The 18,611-nt window shown below is 42.7% G+C and overlaps 1 protein-coding gene across 1 annotated transcript in view; it reads right to left on the reverse strand.

Moving 5' to 3' along the window:
- The window catches only part of SFMBT2 (Scm like with four mbt domains 2), a 108,219-nt gene that overhangs the window by 47,744 nt on the left and 41,864 nt on the right, over window positions 1–18,611 (reverse strand). The window contains exons 5-7 of the mRNA XM_008926888.4: window positions 13,337–13,425; window positions 9,915–10,161; window positions 4,312–4,409 (exon numbers count right to left, since the gene is read on the reverse strand). Of these exons, the coding sequence (XP_008925136.1) occupies window positions 4,312–4,409; window positions 9,915–10,161; window positions 13,337–13,425 (434 nt within the window). The remainder of the gene's footprint in view (window positions 1–4,311; window positions 4,410–9,914; window positions 10,162–13,336; window positions 13,426–18,611) is intronic.

Raw genomic sequence — 18,611 nt, forward strand, 5'->3', positions numbered from 1 at the left:
TAAAATCTGAGAGATGCTGTCCTCCTTTTTTGGGGGGGGTGAGGGGGAATCAATCTTCAGAAATAGTCAATCTCATTCTTATTACTAAAATGCACAATTCATCCAATGGAAAAATTATGTTTTGGAGGGAGGGAAGGGATCTTTTTTAATATTTGTCTTCATACTTTAGAGTGTAGAACTAGAACCACCACTCCACCACGAATTTCAGGGGGGCAGCTCTTGCCTGGGTGATGGGTGGTCCCTCCATCAGTCTCCTTGGGAGAGATTTGTCCCAACTGATTCCTTCCATATCATTAGTCTTGCCATTAATTAGTACTGATAACAGGAAACATCCAAAAGCTCCTGTTAGAAATAGGAGCACAGGGGCTGAGCATAGTGTAGAGGTATTTTTGGTAGAGAGAGAAAAATTTCAGGCTGGAAAAAACACACAAAAACTTTAGGCAAGGAGGAGCAGAGGGTGGAGACAAGAGGAATGAGACAAAAGGCTATACATCAGGAATTGCCACCTGTCTTAGATAACACCCTTCCCTCCTAAGCACCAATTATTTAACAGAGTTCAGGTTAGAGATGTGGGGAGTGACAGCTCCATCCAGGCCAGACACTTAAAACAGCTGGGGGCAATTTGGAATAGGATGCCCATATGCAACACCTATGGAAAGATGATGAGCACCCCAAATCCTGGATAGGGTTTAGTTGCCCAAACAGAGGTGTCTGAGATGAGCTGAAAGACACATGAGGATCCATGACATCTGCACAGGACCCACAGATACAGCACAGGAGATCAGAGAAAGCATAATGGGATGTCTGAGAAGATCCCCAGCACGCTGTGGGCCTCTCTCTAGGAAACTAAATCCCATGATCTCTGTCCAGCATTCATCTTACACAAACTACTTGGCTATAACTCTAAAATACGACTTATTCGTAATATTAGGGCTAGAAGGTGAGTTGGGAGCATGGCTCCCTTTTAGAGAGCACCAGCAATGTCAGCACTGAAGCAAATCACTGAAATTGTCACATTTAACTTGAAATCAGGCCCTGGTTTGACCACACTTCCTATCCAAAGCCCTGGCCATTTTCTCAGGTGACCTCTGAAGCCTAAGCCATCATTTATAACTGGTACTTAACCAACCATGGGGCATCCCTACAGCACCCTTAAATGAAAGCAGATAACAGCAAAGGACACATCTCCTTGGGCTGCGTCCTTTTGGAAGGATTTGTGCTCCTAAACCATTCAGACACCCTTGAAAATCCTGCCTGCATTTATTTTTCTGTTAAGGATCAACATGTTTTCTGAAAAGAGCGGAACAACAAAGTAGCAGGTGTGCTGCAAAAAAGCTTTTGTGAAGAGAAAAAATTATTCCAGGATGTGCAGTTTGCAAAACACTATGTTTAGTAGCTGCATAATAGCAGCATTTTCTGGCAGTTGAACATCACGTTCCTTCTCAAAGGATCCTAAAGCATTTTACAAACACTTTCAACATATGGCCAAGTGTAAAATAGCACCAGGGAAAAAAAAAAAGGAAAAAAAAAAAGAAAATCCTGTATGCAGCTTTCTCCCTGATTTTTACAACCGGCTCGTGTGGCCTGGTGGCTGGTGTCCTCTCCTTGGATGCCAAGGGGCATCAGGGTTGTGCTTTTGTAAGGGATTTTTGGATCTGCTGCTGAAGACCACCACGTGCCAAGTTCAGCCTTGCCACACTTCTGAGCACTGGTAATTCAGGCTCAAATTCGTGGTTTATGAGTTCTCAAGGCAGAACCCAACACCAAAACCAAAGAGCATCATCACTGGCAGCAGCAGTGGGCTGACAGACCCTGAAGAGGAGCCACTTCTCACACAACAAACACAAATCTGCTTTCCCAGTAGCACCTCCTGGGACCAGTTTGATGTCACTGCCCAGTCATGCACAGCTCTAAGGACAACAGAAGCTAAAGCTGTAACCCAGCCAAATATGTACATGCTCACCCTCAGGACTGCTCATGTAGACCAAGCACACAACTATGCTCTCCTCAATGATGGAATTCAGCAGGGAAATGTGGGAAAGGCAGAAGGTAACCCCTCGGTGTGCAGTTTACCATGTCTGCCAAAGTAAACATTCCCATCTTTCCAGAAGGTCTTTAAGAGTTGCCAGCTGTCAAACTCTGTGTTTTATATCTCATCTAACACATGACAGCTACAGTAGCACAGAGCCCAAGGCACCATGAAGAAACATTACTTCTGTGCTGGCTTTGCAAAGGTAAAATTAAAAAATTAAAAAGAAATTATTAAGACACCTTTGAATTCAACACTTTCTGCCAGGATCTGGGATTCTCCTTGAAGGTCCCACACACAAATATTGGGTTATTTTGCAAGATCAGTCAAGTTTACTTTCATATAGTCTCCTAAAGCTCTTCCTTAACTCATTACTAGAGGAAGCCATGCTCACAGGCATAGACAAGATCTCATATTTTCCTCTTTAATTAAAATGCACAAGATGGGGTTGATTCACCCTACATGGGCAGAATAAAGCGATGCCCACACACAAACCACTTATTCAGCCTCCTGCCTTCCCAGCACCAGGGGCTCAGACTGCACCAAAGACTAAATTCAGCCCATCTTGTGCTCAGTTTCCACATTATAAATAAAGAAACCCTATTGACCTAATCCTGCCTTCTTGCCACAATTTAGCCCAAAAGTGACTCTTCTCTTGGGCCATTCAAGCATTCCAATGTTTTACATTGTCTTCTAAGAGGTTCATCTTTGGAAGCTCAAACCACATGGCACAGCAACTGGGATTTGCTGAATTCTAATTTATGACACTCATGCAATAATTAAAATAAGTGGGTATAAGTCTGGCATGCTGAGAAGAGGCAGCAAAACAGCTGTTAGTTATAAAGTTCTTTAAAAAAGGATGTTTTATGAGCCTCATCACAAATATTCTTCACTCTTTCATACAGACAGGAATAAAATACAGGCATCAGCCATTCCCTACCGGGATTTTAATTCCTGCCCCACACAATGTGTTTTTGATCTTCAAACTGCCAATGCAAACTTTAATAGGAGTTGGCAAATCGAGGCGCTGGATGAAATAAATGGCAGAGACTCAAAACTCTCCAAACACCATTTCCATCACAACACGGGGCTCCTCAACCCCAAATTCAAGCCCAAGGCTGACACAGTCAGCAGAGCTTTCACACTGGAAGCAAGTGAGCCACTGCCTGGGCCATTAGCAAAGCATTCCCAAATTAAGGTTGCTAATTTAAGTGCATCTCGGCTGGGTGAGGAGCCTAGATTCCTCATGGGAAGCTGCTGGCATGTCCCTTCAGAAAGGGTGAAGGTGGCATGCAAGCCAGGATGGGGCACGATGAGTGCCTTCTTTCAATATAAAATTAGAGAATCATTTAGGTTGGAAAACCCCTCTAAGATCGAGGCCAACCATTAACCCAGCACTGCCAAGGCCGCCACTAAATCAAGTGCCACATCCACACACGTACTGCAACAATTCCCAGGATGTTTTTGAGTACATCAGTGCAATGTTGCTTAAAGGGTAGGGAAGGAACACAGAAGGTCTTCAGACTGATGGTGGGGAGGGCACTGTGATACACCAGGTCCCCAGGTAAGAGGTGACAGTGGAGACAGTGGGGCACAGCTGTGATTCCACACACCTCCCTGAGCATCCTCTTGTACCCACAGCCGTGCTGCCCATCACACTGAGGGTGTAAGTATTAGGAACCAGACAGGCACAGCTAGAAATCAGGATTATCTGGAGCTATCATGATTAACAGCAGTGCAGATTTGGATGGGAAATTAAAGCTGGTGCCTCAGGGCTGAAGCACGTCTCTAACTATTAAAAACCGGAGTGAGGGGAAAAAGAAAAAAATATGTGGAAATAAAATTATCTCCCTTTTCCACTACGGGTCCCTGAAGGAGGTTTCTCTGCCTTGTGGCTTGTGATCAGATGAAAATTTTGGTGCAAGGCTCATAGAAATCTGTCCTGTTTGTGTCAACTTTTATATTCGCAGCCTTACAACTTCACGATTGTAAACAATGTCTTTGCACAGGTCTAACAGAATAAAACACATGAAAAATAATGCTGGAGTAATCACTGCTGATCACCCCCAGCCCCTAGAAAACACTGACCATGAAATCACTTATCAGAATGGAAAGTCCATGCATAAAAATGTGTTTTATACAAGCACCCTACTTGTGACCTCTCATGGTTATGTATTAGAGCAAAGGCCTTTCCTGCAGAAGTTTAGCATAAGCTGCTAAATATTGCATGATATTTATTCATTATGGGCTCCATAAGTGAAGGAAAAATGTATGTCTTTTACCTTGAACACTTCCATTGGAAGAGGAAAATTTGCTGCATCATTAAGGGATTTTTCCAGAGCGCATTTCCACTCAGATATAGTCTTCAGAGAATAGATATCTAAAGCAAAAAAAAAATAAAAAAATAAAAAAAAATCAAGAGGTGACTGTTTAGAGATCAAACATTTTTGAAATACTTAAGTTTTTATGTCATACAAATGGACAGTACAAGTGAAATGAACAGTGTGTATATTCCAAGTTGTACAATATGGATAAATTCAACACAAAAACAACTAGCAGGGACACACTGGAGGGACGATTTTGTTTTATATCCTGGAGTGAAACCCAGAAAAATGCACATCCTTCAATTACTGCAGAAGAAACGAGAATCGTATTATAAAAACTCTCCTTTGATTTCTCAAAACACTTGATGGTTTCTAGTTTGAGGAGCCTCAGGTCTTCAGCCAATATTGGTTATATGTGAACAAAACAAACGTTATCTTTACTAAGGCTCCTGTGTTCATTGAAAGTGTTGGTTTGGTTTTCATTGCAGGATTGCAGGTGGGGGGAAGGTATGTGTGGGAAGAAACATTTCAGCTAAATCTCTACCCAGACACATTTTTTTTGGTACCTCGCTCAATCCAGAGCATCACACCAGTTCAAAGACTCACACTCATGAATTTCCATCATTATACTTTTAAGCAACATCTTTGTGCAGCTTCACATTGCTTTCAGTGAGTTTCTTTACACAGGTTTAATATTATTAAATCATTATATTAACAAGCCCTTTATGGTTCAGTGCAGTGAAATGACTATGAATCATCAAAGGAAACAATGTAGGAAATAATACTGTGATGAACATTACACTGGATTTACTTCTGCCCTAGAAAACATATTGTTATCTTGCACATAACAAGTTATTGCAGAACATTCATATCAAGGCCTTAAAGAGACAAGATAGGTAGATAGATTTCAACAATTATTAAAATGGAAATGAACATTTACTCAGTAATAAACCTGATATGGAGTGAACAGTGTGGAGCTTTTCTTTTGCCAGTTTGGCTTCACACAATTACATCACAGTTCAATTTGGCCCAATTTGCATTTAAATTCTGTACATCTAACAACCATACATATTTACTAGCTAGCAAAGATTTACTGCTGTATCTTACAATTCCGAAGGAGGAAATAAAAAATATGTACAAAAAAAAAAAGGAATTGGCAAGCACTGTTTCCACCTTGCTCTGATGGTACAAGGGAATTTTATGCTCAGGACTTTACAGATTTAAGACCTTATCAAAACAGGATTTGCAGAATCACTCACTGGAAGTGGATGTATTTATACTTCCACTATATCAAATCTCCCTACTTCAGAACAGACATCAAGGATATGCATATGAATTTAAACACCCTTAAAGGGAAATGTTAACCTTTCAGGGCAGCATTTTTAATTCCCCAGCTGTCTGGTTATTAATGGCAATATAGATTTCAAGCCTTTGTTTGCAGCATGTGCAACGGTCACAAGTGTTAAGAAGTGCCCTCTTTATCTAATTGTTCATTATTTTTACAGCCCTGTTTCTCCACTTCTCCCTTACTTGAGGGAGCTCTGATCAACTTGAAGTGCAGGCAGGGGAACGACTCGCCCTGTTTCTTTTTGGTTTAAATGATGCCAAACAGGGAAAGACTCAACACAATATGATTTTGCCCCATGCTGCAGCCAGCCTGTTGTTTCAACCAACAAAAGGTCTGAGTTTAAGGAAAACCCTGCCTGATGCCTCCCTGCTGGAAACAGACCCTCATTATCTATCGTGATGGCAGTGAAGCACAGGAAAGAAAGAAGTGGCATTTGGGGCAACTGTGCTCAAAATCAGTGGAAAAAAAGCAGCAACTTCTTTAAGCAGTGTCAACAAACATCAGTACAGAGGCAACTCCAGTGCTTTCAATAACCAGCAAGGAATATCATATGCGCATTTAATTAGTTGCAGATCACTTATGCTGGCGAGTATATGGACACTAAATTGCACGGTTAAAAGAGCATAAAGCATTTTATTTAAGTGCTAGGGTTGCAGGTAATTGAACCAAGCGTACTGTGTCAATTTGTATTAAGGTTAACAAGTAGTGAGCAATTAAAACAACTGGCAATTTGTCTTTAAACAGAAAGTAACATAAAATGAGATGATCTCGTCCTGCATAAACAGCTGAGCTAAGATCATCAGCAGCTCTGTGTCAAGCAGCCTCTGCCAATTTTCACTAGCAAGAAGGTTTATTTGGGATTCAGATATACAGCTGAAGGAGAAGATAAGCTATGACCCCTTTGCTTTGGTTAAATGGGCTCATGAGACATACAAAGTCCCTGGAAGCTGCCATTTGGAGAAGACAGCCAGAATCACAGCATGGTTTGGGTTGGAAGGGACCTTAAAGATTATCTTGTTCCAACCCCCTAAGGACCTCTTGCACATTCTTGTACATTAAGTGGGTGTTAGGAAGTGAATGGCTTCAGGAAGGAGACCTCTCTACCCAAAATACTGTATATGTTTGGATCCATGGGATCTCCTCTATCTGAGATGCTCTGCATCTCAAAAGACTGACCTCAAACTGCTCTGTAAGATGAAACCCAACCTGACATATCCCCAAAGGTGGATCAACAGGGAAAAATCACAGCTCAGACATAAAGGGAAGTAAAGTTGAGGGTGGATATGCAGCATCCAAGTTAAGGACAGGCAAAGCACTGTCTGAGGCTCAGAACTGATGTATAACTGAACATCCTTGTTTGACAGCAAGGGAACACACAGCCTGATTTGGGAGGAGCTGCATGTCCTCAGCATCTTGTCAGAGGAGATTCACAACAGCTTTGATATACAGTCTAAGGCTGTTCCTGTTATCAACCAAGGAGTCAGACGTTGAAAATTTACCCCGAGTAAGAAAAGTAGGCTTATGAAGATGTCATTTCATCTTACCTATGCAGACAAGTCTCAAGCATCCCCTTTTCTCCACCCATCATAAAGAGAAAGCAATTGCTCGTGCTGAACTGTATTTTGTGCCTACACTACAGCAGGTGAGACTAATCCCTGGTGTGTAAAAACCAACATACTGCCCATAGACTCTCTCCTTCCTAAGAAGGTCCACACCAGGTCTTTTAAACAAAGGTCTTTCTAGTCCAAATCCTCGTCAACATAGAAGTAACTAGGAAGCATGTAAGCAGGCAAGGATGTATCCCTGGCCACTGGTCTTTAGGAAACTGCATTCTTTGCCAGTTTGTGTAGTAGCTTCATCCTTGAGTTTCTTTAGTGTTTTCTGCTGCCAGCATCTTGTCCTCATAACTCTCTACTGCTTCCCTGCCTGCTTGCTCCAAGATTCCTTTTCCAGACACTTTAATTTGAAACAGATCCCCCAAGACCAGCCATTTGGCTCTATTTTTCTCTCTTCTTCCTCTGATTTAATGTCTCATACACTTTACTCATCCATTGCTTCATGAGTATGTAGATGTTATGTGGATATCAAATGGCTGATATACTCCACTATATCAGAAGTGGAAAAACCAGCATTCCTGATGGAAACTCATCAGATTCCCATTTCTGACTGGCTACTCCCTCAGTGCAGAGTCTGACAACTGCACAGACCAGAAGGAGGTAATCTAAGAAAGTTCCTTAAGGGCAGTGTTCAGGAGAGGACTTGTTTGAAAACGGGTCCAGACCAGAAGGGTCTTTTCTCAGCAAACTCCTATGAGACCCAACTTTAGGATATGTGAAGTAATGACCACCTATTTAAGCCAATGGAAGTCAGGAAGAAGATCTGGGCATTGAATTCATTAATAACAACACTCACTAAAAATTGAATGACCAGAAAAATGCCAAGGAGAGGAAACATGTATCAGATGAAGACAGATGAGAACAAGAGAGAGAAATTTCAAAAGCAGTTAATCCAGGAGAGGGGATTCCCTGGTTTACAGAAATTTAACTTCAGCAAATAAAGAGTCTAGTAACAAGTGTAAAGACAAGTGAAAAAAAAAAAATGCAAAGAAAAAGGAAGGGGGTGTATGGAATCCATAGGGAAGGAAGCACAACAATAAAATGAGGAAAAAAGGACAAAAGGAGGAAAGAGTAAAAAGTGAATGAAATAAACAAAGAGGAAGCACAAATCTCCTTAGGGCCATTTCTCTATTGATTCACCAAACCTATACAGGCCAAGAGGGCTCAAAGGCAGGCAACAGGAAAGTGTTCCTCTTTAACACAAAGTTACAGAGTAAGCAACATTCATGATCTCCTGCATTCCCATCTAATTTAGAAGTGATGGGGAACATTGATTCCTACCTATCAGTGAAGAAAAACACAGGTTTCCAAAAAGCATTCAAGACTCAAGTCCCAGACAAACTTGTGGGCACGATCATTGCATGGATGGGGGTGAACTCTCTGAACCAGGTGTGATGGGCAGAAGCCACATCAGAAATATCCTCCCAAAGGAGGGCTACCTTTCTGCTGCCATTTCTCATGGTAAAACATCACCAACAGCACAATGGAAATGAGGCACAGACCTGCACGAGCTGTTCACCTACACAGGAAAAGGTGGCTCAATTTCTGATCCCAGACTGGCTCAGCTGCAGTCCCAATCCCTCCCCATTAAAGCTGGTTTGAACACTAAACTCAACCCTAAAGAGTTTTTCTCCAAGCTGTGATCCCCCAGTGTTGCATACTGTCTGACAGATTTGCAAAAACCTCACTTCCTTGCAGAAAATGCAGGGAAAAAAAATCTGTGGTATTTTAAATCTGAAGGATCCCATCTACCCTTACTCAAAGGAGTAAGGTTATATGGCCAGCTCAAATGCCAGGCTGGATCGGGCTTGGAATAACCTGGTCCAGTGGAAAGTGTCCCTGCCCACGGCAAGAGGGTTGGAACTAGATGATCTTTAAGGTCCCTCCCAACCCAAACCATTCCAGGATTCCATGATTTTCTCAGCTTATAGCAGAGGACCCCTCGATGTGCAGTTTCACACGGACAGGCAGACAAACCCAGCACCCTCACTGCACTTTCTGACTGCATTGAGACCGTGAGGGTCCCAAAACACTTTCTCCAGCCCTGGGAAATTTCATGGAGGTCTACTGATACCCAAGAGAAATGTGTGTGGTCATGGAAAGACATATTGGAAAGAGGTCTTTGGTTGAGGGGAAAGCAAATGGTGAGTATATGGTGAGAGGTATCACCTAGGACTTCATTAGGACAGCAGAGGACTGGCTCCCAGTGAAGCCTCCCTCAGGATGCTTAAATTATGGCCAGAAAGACCTGGCCCCTAAAACACCACTGAAAAGGGCTGGACAAACAGGAACATATCCTTGGACTATCCCTACCAGCTCTGCTTCTTGGTGGAAAACTGCACAAACTGCTTTGAATGGGCACTGCATCCTTCCAGGAGTGAGCTAGAAGTAAACCGAATTTATTAAATAAATTTAATAGAGTTTACCTGACCCACTTTGAACCCGAATCAGATGGCTCTCACGTGCCACTTGTGTCACAGACAGAAACTACTGACAAAGCAATGTGAACACTGGAGAAGCAGAAACGGGTTGCACAAGTATCTCAAAACATCGGTGAACGTCAAAAAGGAAGGTAATATTTTTAGGAGGCTCTTTACCTGCAGGTGGGTCCATTCTGTATTTATTCTCTTGACACCAACCGACTGGTCGAAGTCTGCAATCCAAGTAAAACAACCACTGGTCATAGGATTCAGTCTCCTCCAATCCCACATAGCGAAGGCGTAATCTTCCTCCAACATTTTCAACCACACTAACTATCCAGTACTGAAAGGGATTCTGGGAATCCTGCAGCTCTATTAAGGAATCAACTGTAATGAGGTCTACAGGGTTTTTTCCTCGCAGAGGCTGTTTGAATAGAAGCAAAACTCCTTATTTTAAACTTTATTTGAAGACTTCTCAAGGAAACAGATGACAGCAGAAGATTATTTTTGTTTTTCACACCATCATCCAAGCGATCAGCAAACAGTCTGTTCTTCTTCTATTTTACCCAATGTCTTCCAAGTGCAAATTCAGAAGTAAAACAGAAAACAACAGTTGTGCTAATTTCTCAATCGACATCATCAACAACAACAAAAAAAGGAATAATAAAAGGTGGAACAGCTCATAAGGCACACCCACTTGGAATGCTCCTGGACAACTCAAAGGATTTCAAACCAAGTTCTCATTGATTGCAGCTGATAAGAACCAATCACAGGACTGGACCCTGCCATTTACCTAAAAGATGACCACTTTGGGCATGACCCTGAAATTTCACTCTGTGTGCTCATCTTTTCCACCAAAAGGTTTATCTCATTCCTACCGGTATGGGGAGTAAATTATTCCCCACAGCCAAGGATCCAAGACTCTGTGGTGGTTATTCCAAGGCTCAAAGCCAAGAGCAGGTGGTCTTAGGATCAGCTTAAGTGGTCTTAGGATCAAAGGCCAAGGCCCACAGGATTTCCTGAGTCAAGCCACCACGCCCAAGAAATCCCAGTGGTTGAGGTTGTTTGCTTCCATTTATTATTTTCTGTGATCCCGGGTTTGCAACCATTTACACATGGGTGTAACTTTACACCTGCAAAGCTGCCAACCACAGGCATTAAAAAACCATGAGATGCTTTACAGAATGACACCTTTGGGGCTCTGTTTTTGTTTTGTGACTCTGACATCTGGTTAGATTTCTTATTTTTTATTAAAAGCAAGTTTGAATTCTTATGCAATGTCTCGACTCCAGGGCTTTAAGAGCAGCATTAAAAAGACCCCAAGATTTGGAAGCATTGCTACCCAAAGGAGATGCTAAGCAAAGGCAAAATATATTGAAAACAAGGACTTTTTTCTTTTCCTGTGTGTTCGTCCTACTTTTACTTAATTAAACAATATAAACCTCTCACATTACTTTTAAAAATATTAATACTGTAAATCAGAGTCAGTCCAGGATGGTTCTTTCTAGTAGTGGCTACAAAACAAAACAGGGAGATAGCCTTATTTTTAAAAAAGTTCCTTTTCCTGTTGAATTTCAAAAATATTCAGAATTTTGAGAAGCAACTGATTTTCATACATCTCTCTTTATCCAAAAATGCAGGCAACAGAATGAGAATGTGATAAAAAATGTAATTAAAATTTTCTAAAACCTTATTACACGTACAATCTTAACCAGCTTCATGACTAATAGATATTTCTCAGAACAACATATTTGCTATTATAAGCTACTTTACAGTGTAAGCTACAAGCATCTGTATAATCTCTTCAAATATTATTTTATGGCAAAATGCAGCGTCAAAATTTAATAATATAATAGAAATCCACTTTAATGTGGGTTGTTTTTTTTTCCTCTCACACAACTGCTTCATTGCAACAAAACATTCTTTAATAGGAAACGATGGTGTAACGATTTAACTTATTATAATAAATCCCTGGCAGTATCAAAGTGAATATTGCCTCTCTGATTTGTGCGCTAAATTTTAAGCCAAGGGGTTGTCACTTACCCCATGAGAACCGAGTGGCTAAGATTAATAATCAGCTTGCATGAAATATTAACATTTACCATAATGCAAGAACTCTTGATATGCATAGCCAGCATGTAGAAAAAAATGTTTAAAAGTAGCACTACATATTGATTTAACAGAGTAACAACAATCTGCAGCACTCAACAACAGCAAATCTGTCAACAGGGGCCAACATGCATCGCACGACACAGACAGTACTGAGCACATAAAACACCAGAAGAGGGTCAGAAACTGTTTCAAGTCAACACAACGTTTTCTCTCTCTGCATTTCTGCCTGGGGCTACCTCTTTTCTCTGCCTGAGGAGAGGTTTGGAATACACCAGAGATGGGGGTTGGACACCATCAGCTTCTTGCATATGCCAGCTGGGAGTGGTCCAGGAATGGGGATGCAGCAGGACACGGATTATTTGGGGTGTGCAAGGGCTGTTCATCTCTCAGACTGGCAGGGGGTGGGCAGGGGAATCCCTAATGGTAAACTATTAGTTCTCCCTGCCAGGCACCTCATACTGCACAGGCACGTGGAAAAGGGATGCAGCCATAGCTGGTGAAAGTGATCAGGGACAAAATGATCAAAAATGGTGCCTGGATGCAGACTTGCTTCCCGAAAGGCAAAATGAGTGCTTACACTAAGGTAAACCACCTGTATGCCTTCACTCTCAGCCTAGAGAGGGGCAGAGAGAATGATCTCTTGCAGGACCATCTGTCACCTCTCCAAATGCTCCCACTGCATTCACCTGAGAGCAGGGGAGGCCTTGATGGAAAAGGCACTCTCGTACCACAGTTTCAAGGTGAATCTGTGGGATTTTGGTCCAGGATCTGAAGGAACACTGAGGCTGCTCCAACTGCAAGTCACCCCTTGAATATGCTGCACAAACTGGACTCTTGGCTTTATGGGTGCATCTAAAAACAGACTCTTCTGCTCTTCAGATCACTGATGCCTGAGGCCACCTCTCCCAGCTTCCTTGCTAAATGTCCTTGGGGGAGCTCCTTCCACATACACATAAACCTGACAGTGCTCCCCATCAACCTACTAAAACCCCCTCTCCTCCAACCTGTGTCACAAGACCACAGAATGGTTTGGGTTGGATGACCTTAAAGGTCATCTCGTTCCATGGGCAGGAACACCTTCCCTTAGACCAGTTTGCTTAAGGCACCATCCAACCCGGCCTTGAACACTTCCATGGATGGGGCAGGGATGATTTGAAAGCTCAGGTCACTGGTTTGGTGGGTCTAATGGGGCACTGAAGGGCTGCATCCTCCTTCCTATGGGTCCCCTACGTGCTCTCCTCCCCACTCAGTCTCTTTTGAGTACCCAGATTTCTAAGCACCACCCTCCACTCAAAGGCCAAAACAAACTACCCATCATCACTGGGTCAGAAGCAGAACCAGCAGAGTCAAGGCAACGTTGCCACTGACTTTTGGCCAGTTCTGGCTCAGATCCCAGTGAGATGGCACACAGACAAACCAGGAGCAAACACTGCTGGAGCACTCACACCACGACACCGTATGGAGAGGAACTGCAATCTAATACATACACCTTCCAGCAAATTGGCAGGAGCCGTCCGGGCGCCGGTCAAATCGTGGATGAGAAACTCCGTCCAGTCCATGTATTTCTCTTTGATTGCTGGGGAAAGAGGAGGAAAGAAAAGAAATGCTTAGCAGAGCAGACTGCAACGACTTGCCACGTGTATGCCACGCGAAGGACTTGCCATGTTTATTAAGAAGCAATTCTTCACTGCGAGAGGGGGGAGACACTGGCACAGGTTGCCCAGAGAAGCTGTGGATTCCCCATCCCTTCAAGTGTTCAAGGCCAGGTTGGATGGGGCTCTGAGCAACCTGGTCTAGTGGAAGGTGTCCCTGCCCATGGCAGGGAGTTGGAACCAGATGGTCATTAAGGTCCTTCCAACCCAAACCATTCAGTGATTCAGTGATTTTAGAAACATCTCCTTGGGGTTTAAAAGCTCTAAACCTCTGGATACAACTGCAATTCAGACCAGGAGAAAAGCTGGTTTGTTGTCCAGACCCTTGGGCAACCTGTGCACACAGTTAAATCCCAAAGTAAGGGAAAGTGTTGCTCCACTGTAGTCGCTGACAGTGATTTACAACACGGTGGCTTATCACTTCCATCTCTCCCATTCAAAATTGGCCACTGCTTGTGTAACTGCTCGTTTCCTGCTTATCACAAAGGCTAAGGTGTGATTTATAAAGTCTCTTTGTATGTTCAGTAATGACCTCTGAGGGGAAAAAAAAAACCAACTGTGCAAACTTTCAATTCCTTGACAGGAAATCAGAAACTCCAGGTGCTTTCCCCACAAAGCAGAAAAATCACCCCTGAGAACATCATATATCAGCTGTTGAGTCAATACACTTTCAAGAAAGACTTTAGGAATTTATCAGGAACTTCTGTTACATTTAGAAAAAACTAAGTAATTTCTGAGCTAAATATTGTAAGTTTGGGTTACTTTAGGACATGTATCCACAAATTTTAAAAGATTTGAACTGAAATATATAAAAGTTGCCTCCAGGATTCCAATTCTGGGTCAGTTTCAGTTGAAACAGGTAAAAGTTGTGCACCAAAAGGCAATAATTCAGCAAATGTCAGCTTCAGAGATACAGATGCCTCTTCAAATGCATTGTGCATTTGCTCAGACTTTAATTCCACCTGACTGTAAATGGGAATTAAATTACATTGGAAACATTACTCTCTCCCCAAAAAATCTTACTTATGTGTGAGAGAACAAACAGGGATATAGTTATGTTGTTAACTTAGCAACACCTACAGAAAGGAAAAATCACAAGCATTTGAAAATGTCAACATTTCCTCTCAATAAAAAACTGGATACATGGTTTAAAGACCATTCCCCCATGTATGCAATCCATACAGCTGGGCACGGATAAAGACTGCAGCCATGCCCAGCAGACCTTACCTCAACCTCATTTCTCACTTCTGCTCCTTCCCCAAAAGCCAGTTCTACCAATTTGAACTATACATCCAGTTCATAGTTCTAAATTACTTTAGAAGTGCATTTAAAAGTATTTAAAATTACCAAACCATGAAGTGCTGGACTTGAGCCTCCATAAAATAACACTTGAACTTGCCTGGAACCATTCTAAGTCTTTTACAGCACTGACTGTGCATGATTTCCAGGAGATTTATGTCCCTTGCATTATTTAAGAGGGAAGAATAGCCTGAGAAGAAATGGTTTAGACATGACACTTTGTCTCTCAACACTCCTGTTGAGTACACATCATCAGTTCTTGTCCACCTACATCAGGATAAAGAAAATAAGCTTAATTTTGGCATCAGTGAGAAGATAGTAGTAATTGTTGTACTGAATGAGACCAGAGTCCCTCTAGCTCAGGCTTCTGCCTCTTTCTGTGAACAGTACTGGGTGCAGCATAGAAAGGTGCAAGTTGAACTTGATTTTGGCTCATACCCACAAAGTTGTCAGCCAAATTTTGAATGCCAGAGCTTCACTCCTAAGGAATGACAAATGTGATGAAAAGAACACAGTTCAAACTTTCAAAGCTGGCAGGAGTCGGGGGGGGGGGGAATGGGATTTTCGAAGTTGACAACAGATTTCAGGGTTTTTCCATTTCCAGATGCCCAGTTTGAGATGTCTTAGCAGTGCCCGACTCACAGATCTTCCTCTCTGTCAGCACACAGTTTGAAATCTAAATAAGATGGTGCCCCTCTCCCCACTCAGATCTGGATTGGAGGCTTCAGAAGTCCAAAAGTGCCAATGTGACCTTTGTTTTCAGATTCTGACTTTGTTTTCAGCTTTTTAGACTCAGATAAAAAAAAAAACAAAACAAAAAAACAACAAGCTATTCTCAGTTTTTGGTTGGTTTCAGAGCTATTCTCCCCATACAAATCTAATTTCTAAGGTTTTGCTTTATTTTATTCTGCTCTTGCAGTGTAGATAATGTGACTCTGAAAAGCTCTGAGAGACAATAAATTGCACTGGAAGTTTAAGAAACAGGGATTTGTACCTTCTTCTGTGCCTGTAGAGCACAATCAGCCTTCTCAGTTCTACAGCTCAAGTCACTACAACGCAAACATTAATTTTTAGTAGTAATGAAGTGAATCTGAACCATCATGATACCTGTAAAAGCTTTGGAGGACCAAGCAAAATGTTAAACAAGAATATTCAAACTAAGGAAAATCAGCTGCATAAATAAGAATAGCTGTCAGTTTAATGCTTGGGTGCCCAACCTGAGCATCCATCTCCAGGAATGCCAGTGTTTCTCTGGCATATCACACTCAGCACCTGTGAACTGAAGCACTGAACTTTCAACCACTAATTCACATTTTCGTTTGTGGAGAAGACTCAACTGAACCTCTCCTACTGCAGACAGGCTGGGAGAACTCTGCTTTTAGAGCCCATCTGCAGCTGGCTGCCCAACCATGGGATGGGAAGGTGTCCAGGACAAAGGATCCTGTTCCACGGCGACTTAAACTCCACTAGTATTGTTATTTTCAAAACACTTTTTTCCTGCCTTAAATAATTTCAGTGAGTCAGGAGTGGTCCATGAGGTTCAGATATCCATGTTTTCTCTACATTTCAATACATCCATCTTCCCAAGAGAACTCTGTAAGCTCCTTCCCAGAAACTCCAAAGATATGTAGTGATAGGACAAGAGGGAATGGTCTTAAACTGGAGAAGGGCAGGTTTAGATTAGATATTAGGAAGTTCTTTATGCAGAGAGTGGTGAGGCTCTGGAACAGGTTGTCCAGACAGGTTGTGGACTCCCCATCCCTGGAAGTGTTCAAGGCCAGGTTGGATGGGGCTCTGAGCAACTTGAGATAGTGGAAGGTGTCCCTGCCCAAGAGAGGGGTTTGGCACGAGATGAGCTTCAAGATCCCTTCCAATCTAAACTATTCTATGATTCTATAACCTGAATACATCTCTGGGATCTCAGCTAATGCCTGTGGTGCTGCGGGAGGAAGGGGAAACACTCAAGAAATAAAGCAGAAGAAACCTCCTTGTCAAATCCTTGCAAAGAGAACCATTTCATACAGGAAGGTAGGTCCTTCTACAAAAGCCAAAAGCTACGGAGGAAAAAAATGTGTCCTTCAAACCTTCAAAGAGAAATACTCTGAAGGAGCCCCCTCCAAACAAAAAGTGTGATGTGCAGAAGCAGTATTTTACAAGAGCATGATTAACGTCACCATAATCCATGCTCTTACTGAGCTGTACAGACTCAAATGGTGTTAAGAAATCTGCATAGTAAGAAAGTCCCTGGTATTTATGCATGGCTGACATAGGAGGAAACATCCCTAATTCTCTGCAATCCAGGGAGCTGACGAAACTGGGAAGAAGAGTTTCAACAATGCATAAAATCCCCTTCAAGTACCAAAATCTACTGCCCCTTTGCACACTCACCCTTCCCTCACCAGACACAGCTCGTTTGTGAAGATGGAACCTCAGAAAGGGACTGTGACCACAGTGGGGCACCAAATAGCCCCAATGACAAGAAAGGATTTGAGATATTCCAGTTATATTGAGGTTACTTTGGCAATTATATCTTAAGCAGTGATGGGTTGCCTGATGAAGACAGCAACATAATCACACTGGCTGGTCCTCTAGAGCAGGAGGAAAAAGGAGATCTAAGACAAAGCTTGACCAAAAGAGTCCTAATAGCATTTTGAGCACCAAACCCATCTTAGTGCCAGTCTCATAGTCCTGCACAGGGTCTGCTGTGCACAGAAAGGACCAAGACAAGCCTGGTTTGAGATCCTGGGGGCCAACTGCCATCACATTTATCATGGTGAGAGGCCATGATTCAAGAGAAGCAGAGACATGGCAGCAGAAAATAAGACTCAGTTTAATAATCTCACTGATGCAATGGCCACTGTGTGAGCTGAATGGAATTATTAAACATTAGATAAACCAGACAGGAGACAGGTACCAGCAACACTCTCACCGTGGAAAAAGCATCAGTCAGAGCTTGCACCAGATTAGCCACAGTACAGCCCAAACAAAAGGCATGCCCTGCACAAAGTGATGCTTCCAAAATGCCAGTGCTCTCACAACTGCTCTTTCCTGGTCTAGAAGCAACACCACAGCCCTGTCTGAGCTGCAGCCTGTGCATGCAGATGTGCCTGTTTCCTTTGGATTGGGTTCAGTTCCTCTTGGAGCCACTGCAGGTGGTTGTTTTAACACCTCTGCAGCTCCAAGGCCAAAGGCTTTAAAGCATCTCCCTGACATAAAAATGCCACAGAACCACCTGCCTTAGAGCCAAGCAGCCCAGAGCAGAGGCCAGATCTGCATGTTGAGGAGCCAAAGTGAATCCATCACAGAGCCAGTAGCTCTGCTCCAGATCACACTCACACAGGACTAACTGCACAGAGAGGAAAATCCATCTGGATCTAGACCACTACACAAAGACCTGAAAGAGATCCCACATTTCCCTCTCCAACTCCCCGGGAGCAGTTGTAGTGATGCACCCATTCCCAGACTCAGCTCTGGGTTGGTAAAGGCTGAACCCAGGCTTTGCCTCCTCCTAAGAGACCTCAGTGAAATTGTCCACACCTGGAAAAGTAAAAGCCAAGTCTCTGCAGCTCCCTGCCTTCGTGTCTTGCACAGGAAAATGCAAAGCCCCCCTGCCTCCTTCCATGAAAAATACTCATTTCAGAGAGCACCTCCTAGTTTGGCAAATATTGCAGTGGAATCTTAAATTAGAAAGAAAAAGGACCCTTCCACATTAAGACTATATTTATTTCTGCAGAAGTCACAGTACAGGTGATAAAAGTGAGCTCCCCTTCCACAGGGCTGAACTCCATCACAAAACACATTGCACCCAATA

Source organism: Manacus vitellinus, unplaced genomic scaffold (assembly GCF_001715985.3).
Source record: "Manacus vitellinus isolate BGI_N305 unplaced genomic scaffold, ASM171598v3 scaffold_65_pilon, whole genome shotgun sequence".
Classification (NCBI taxonomy): domain Eukaryota; kingdom Metazoa; phylum Chordata; class Aves; order Passeriformes; family Pipridae; genus Manacus; species Manacus vitellinus.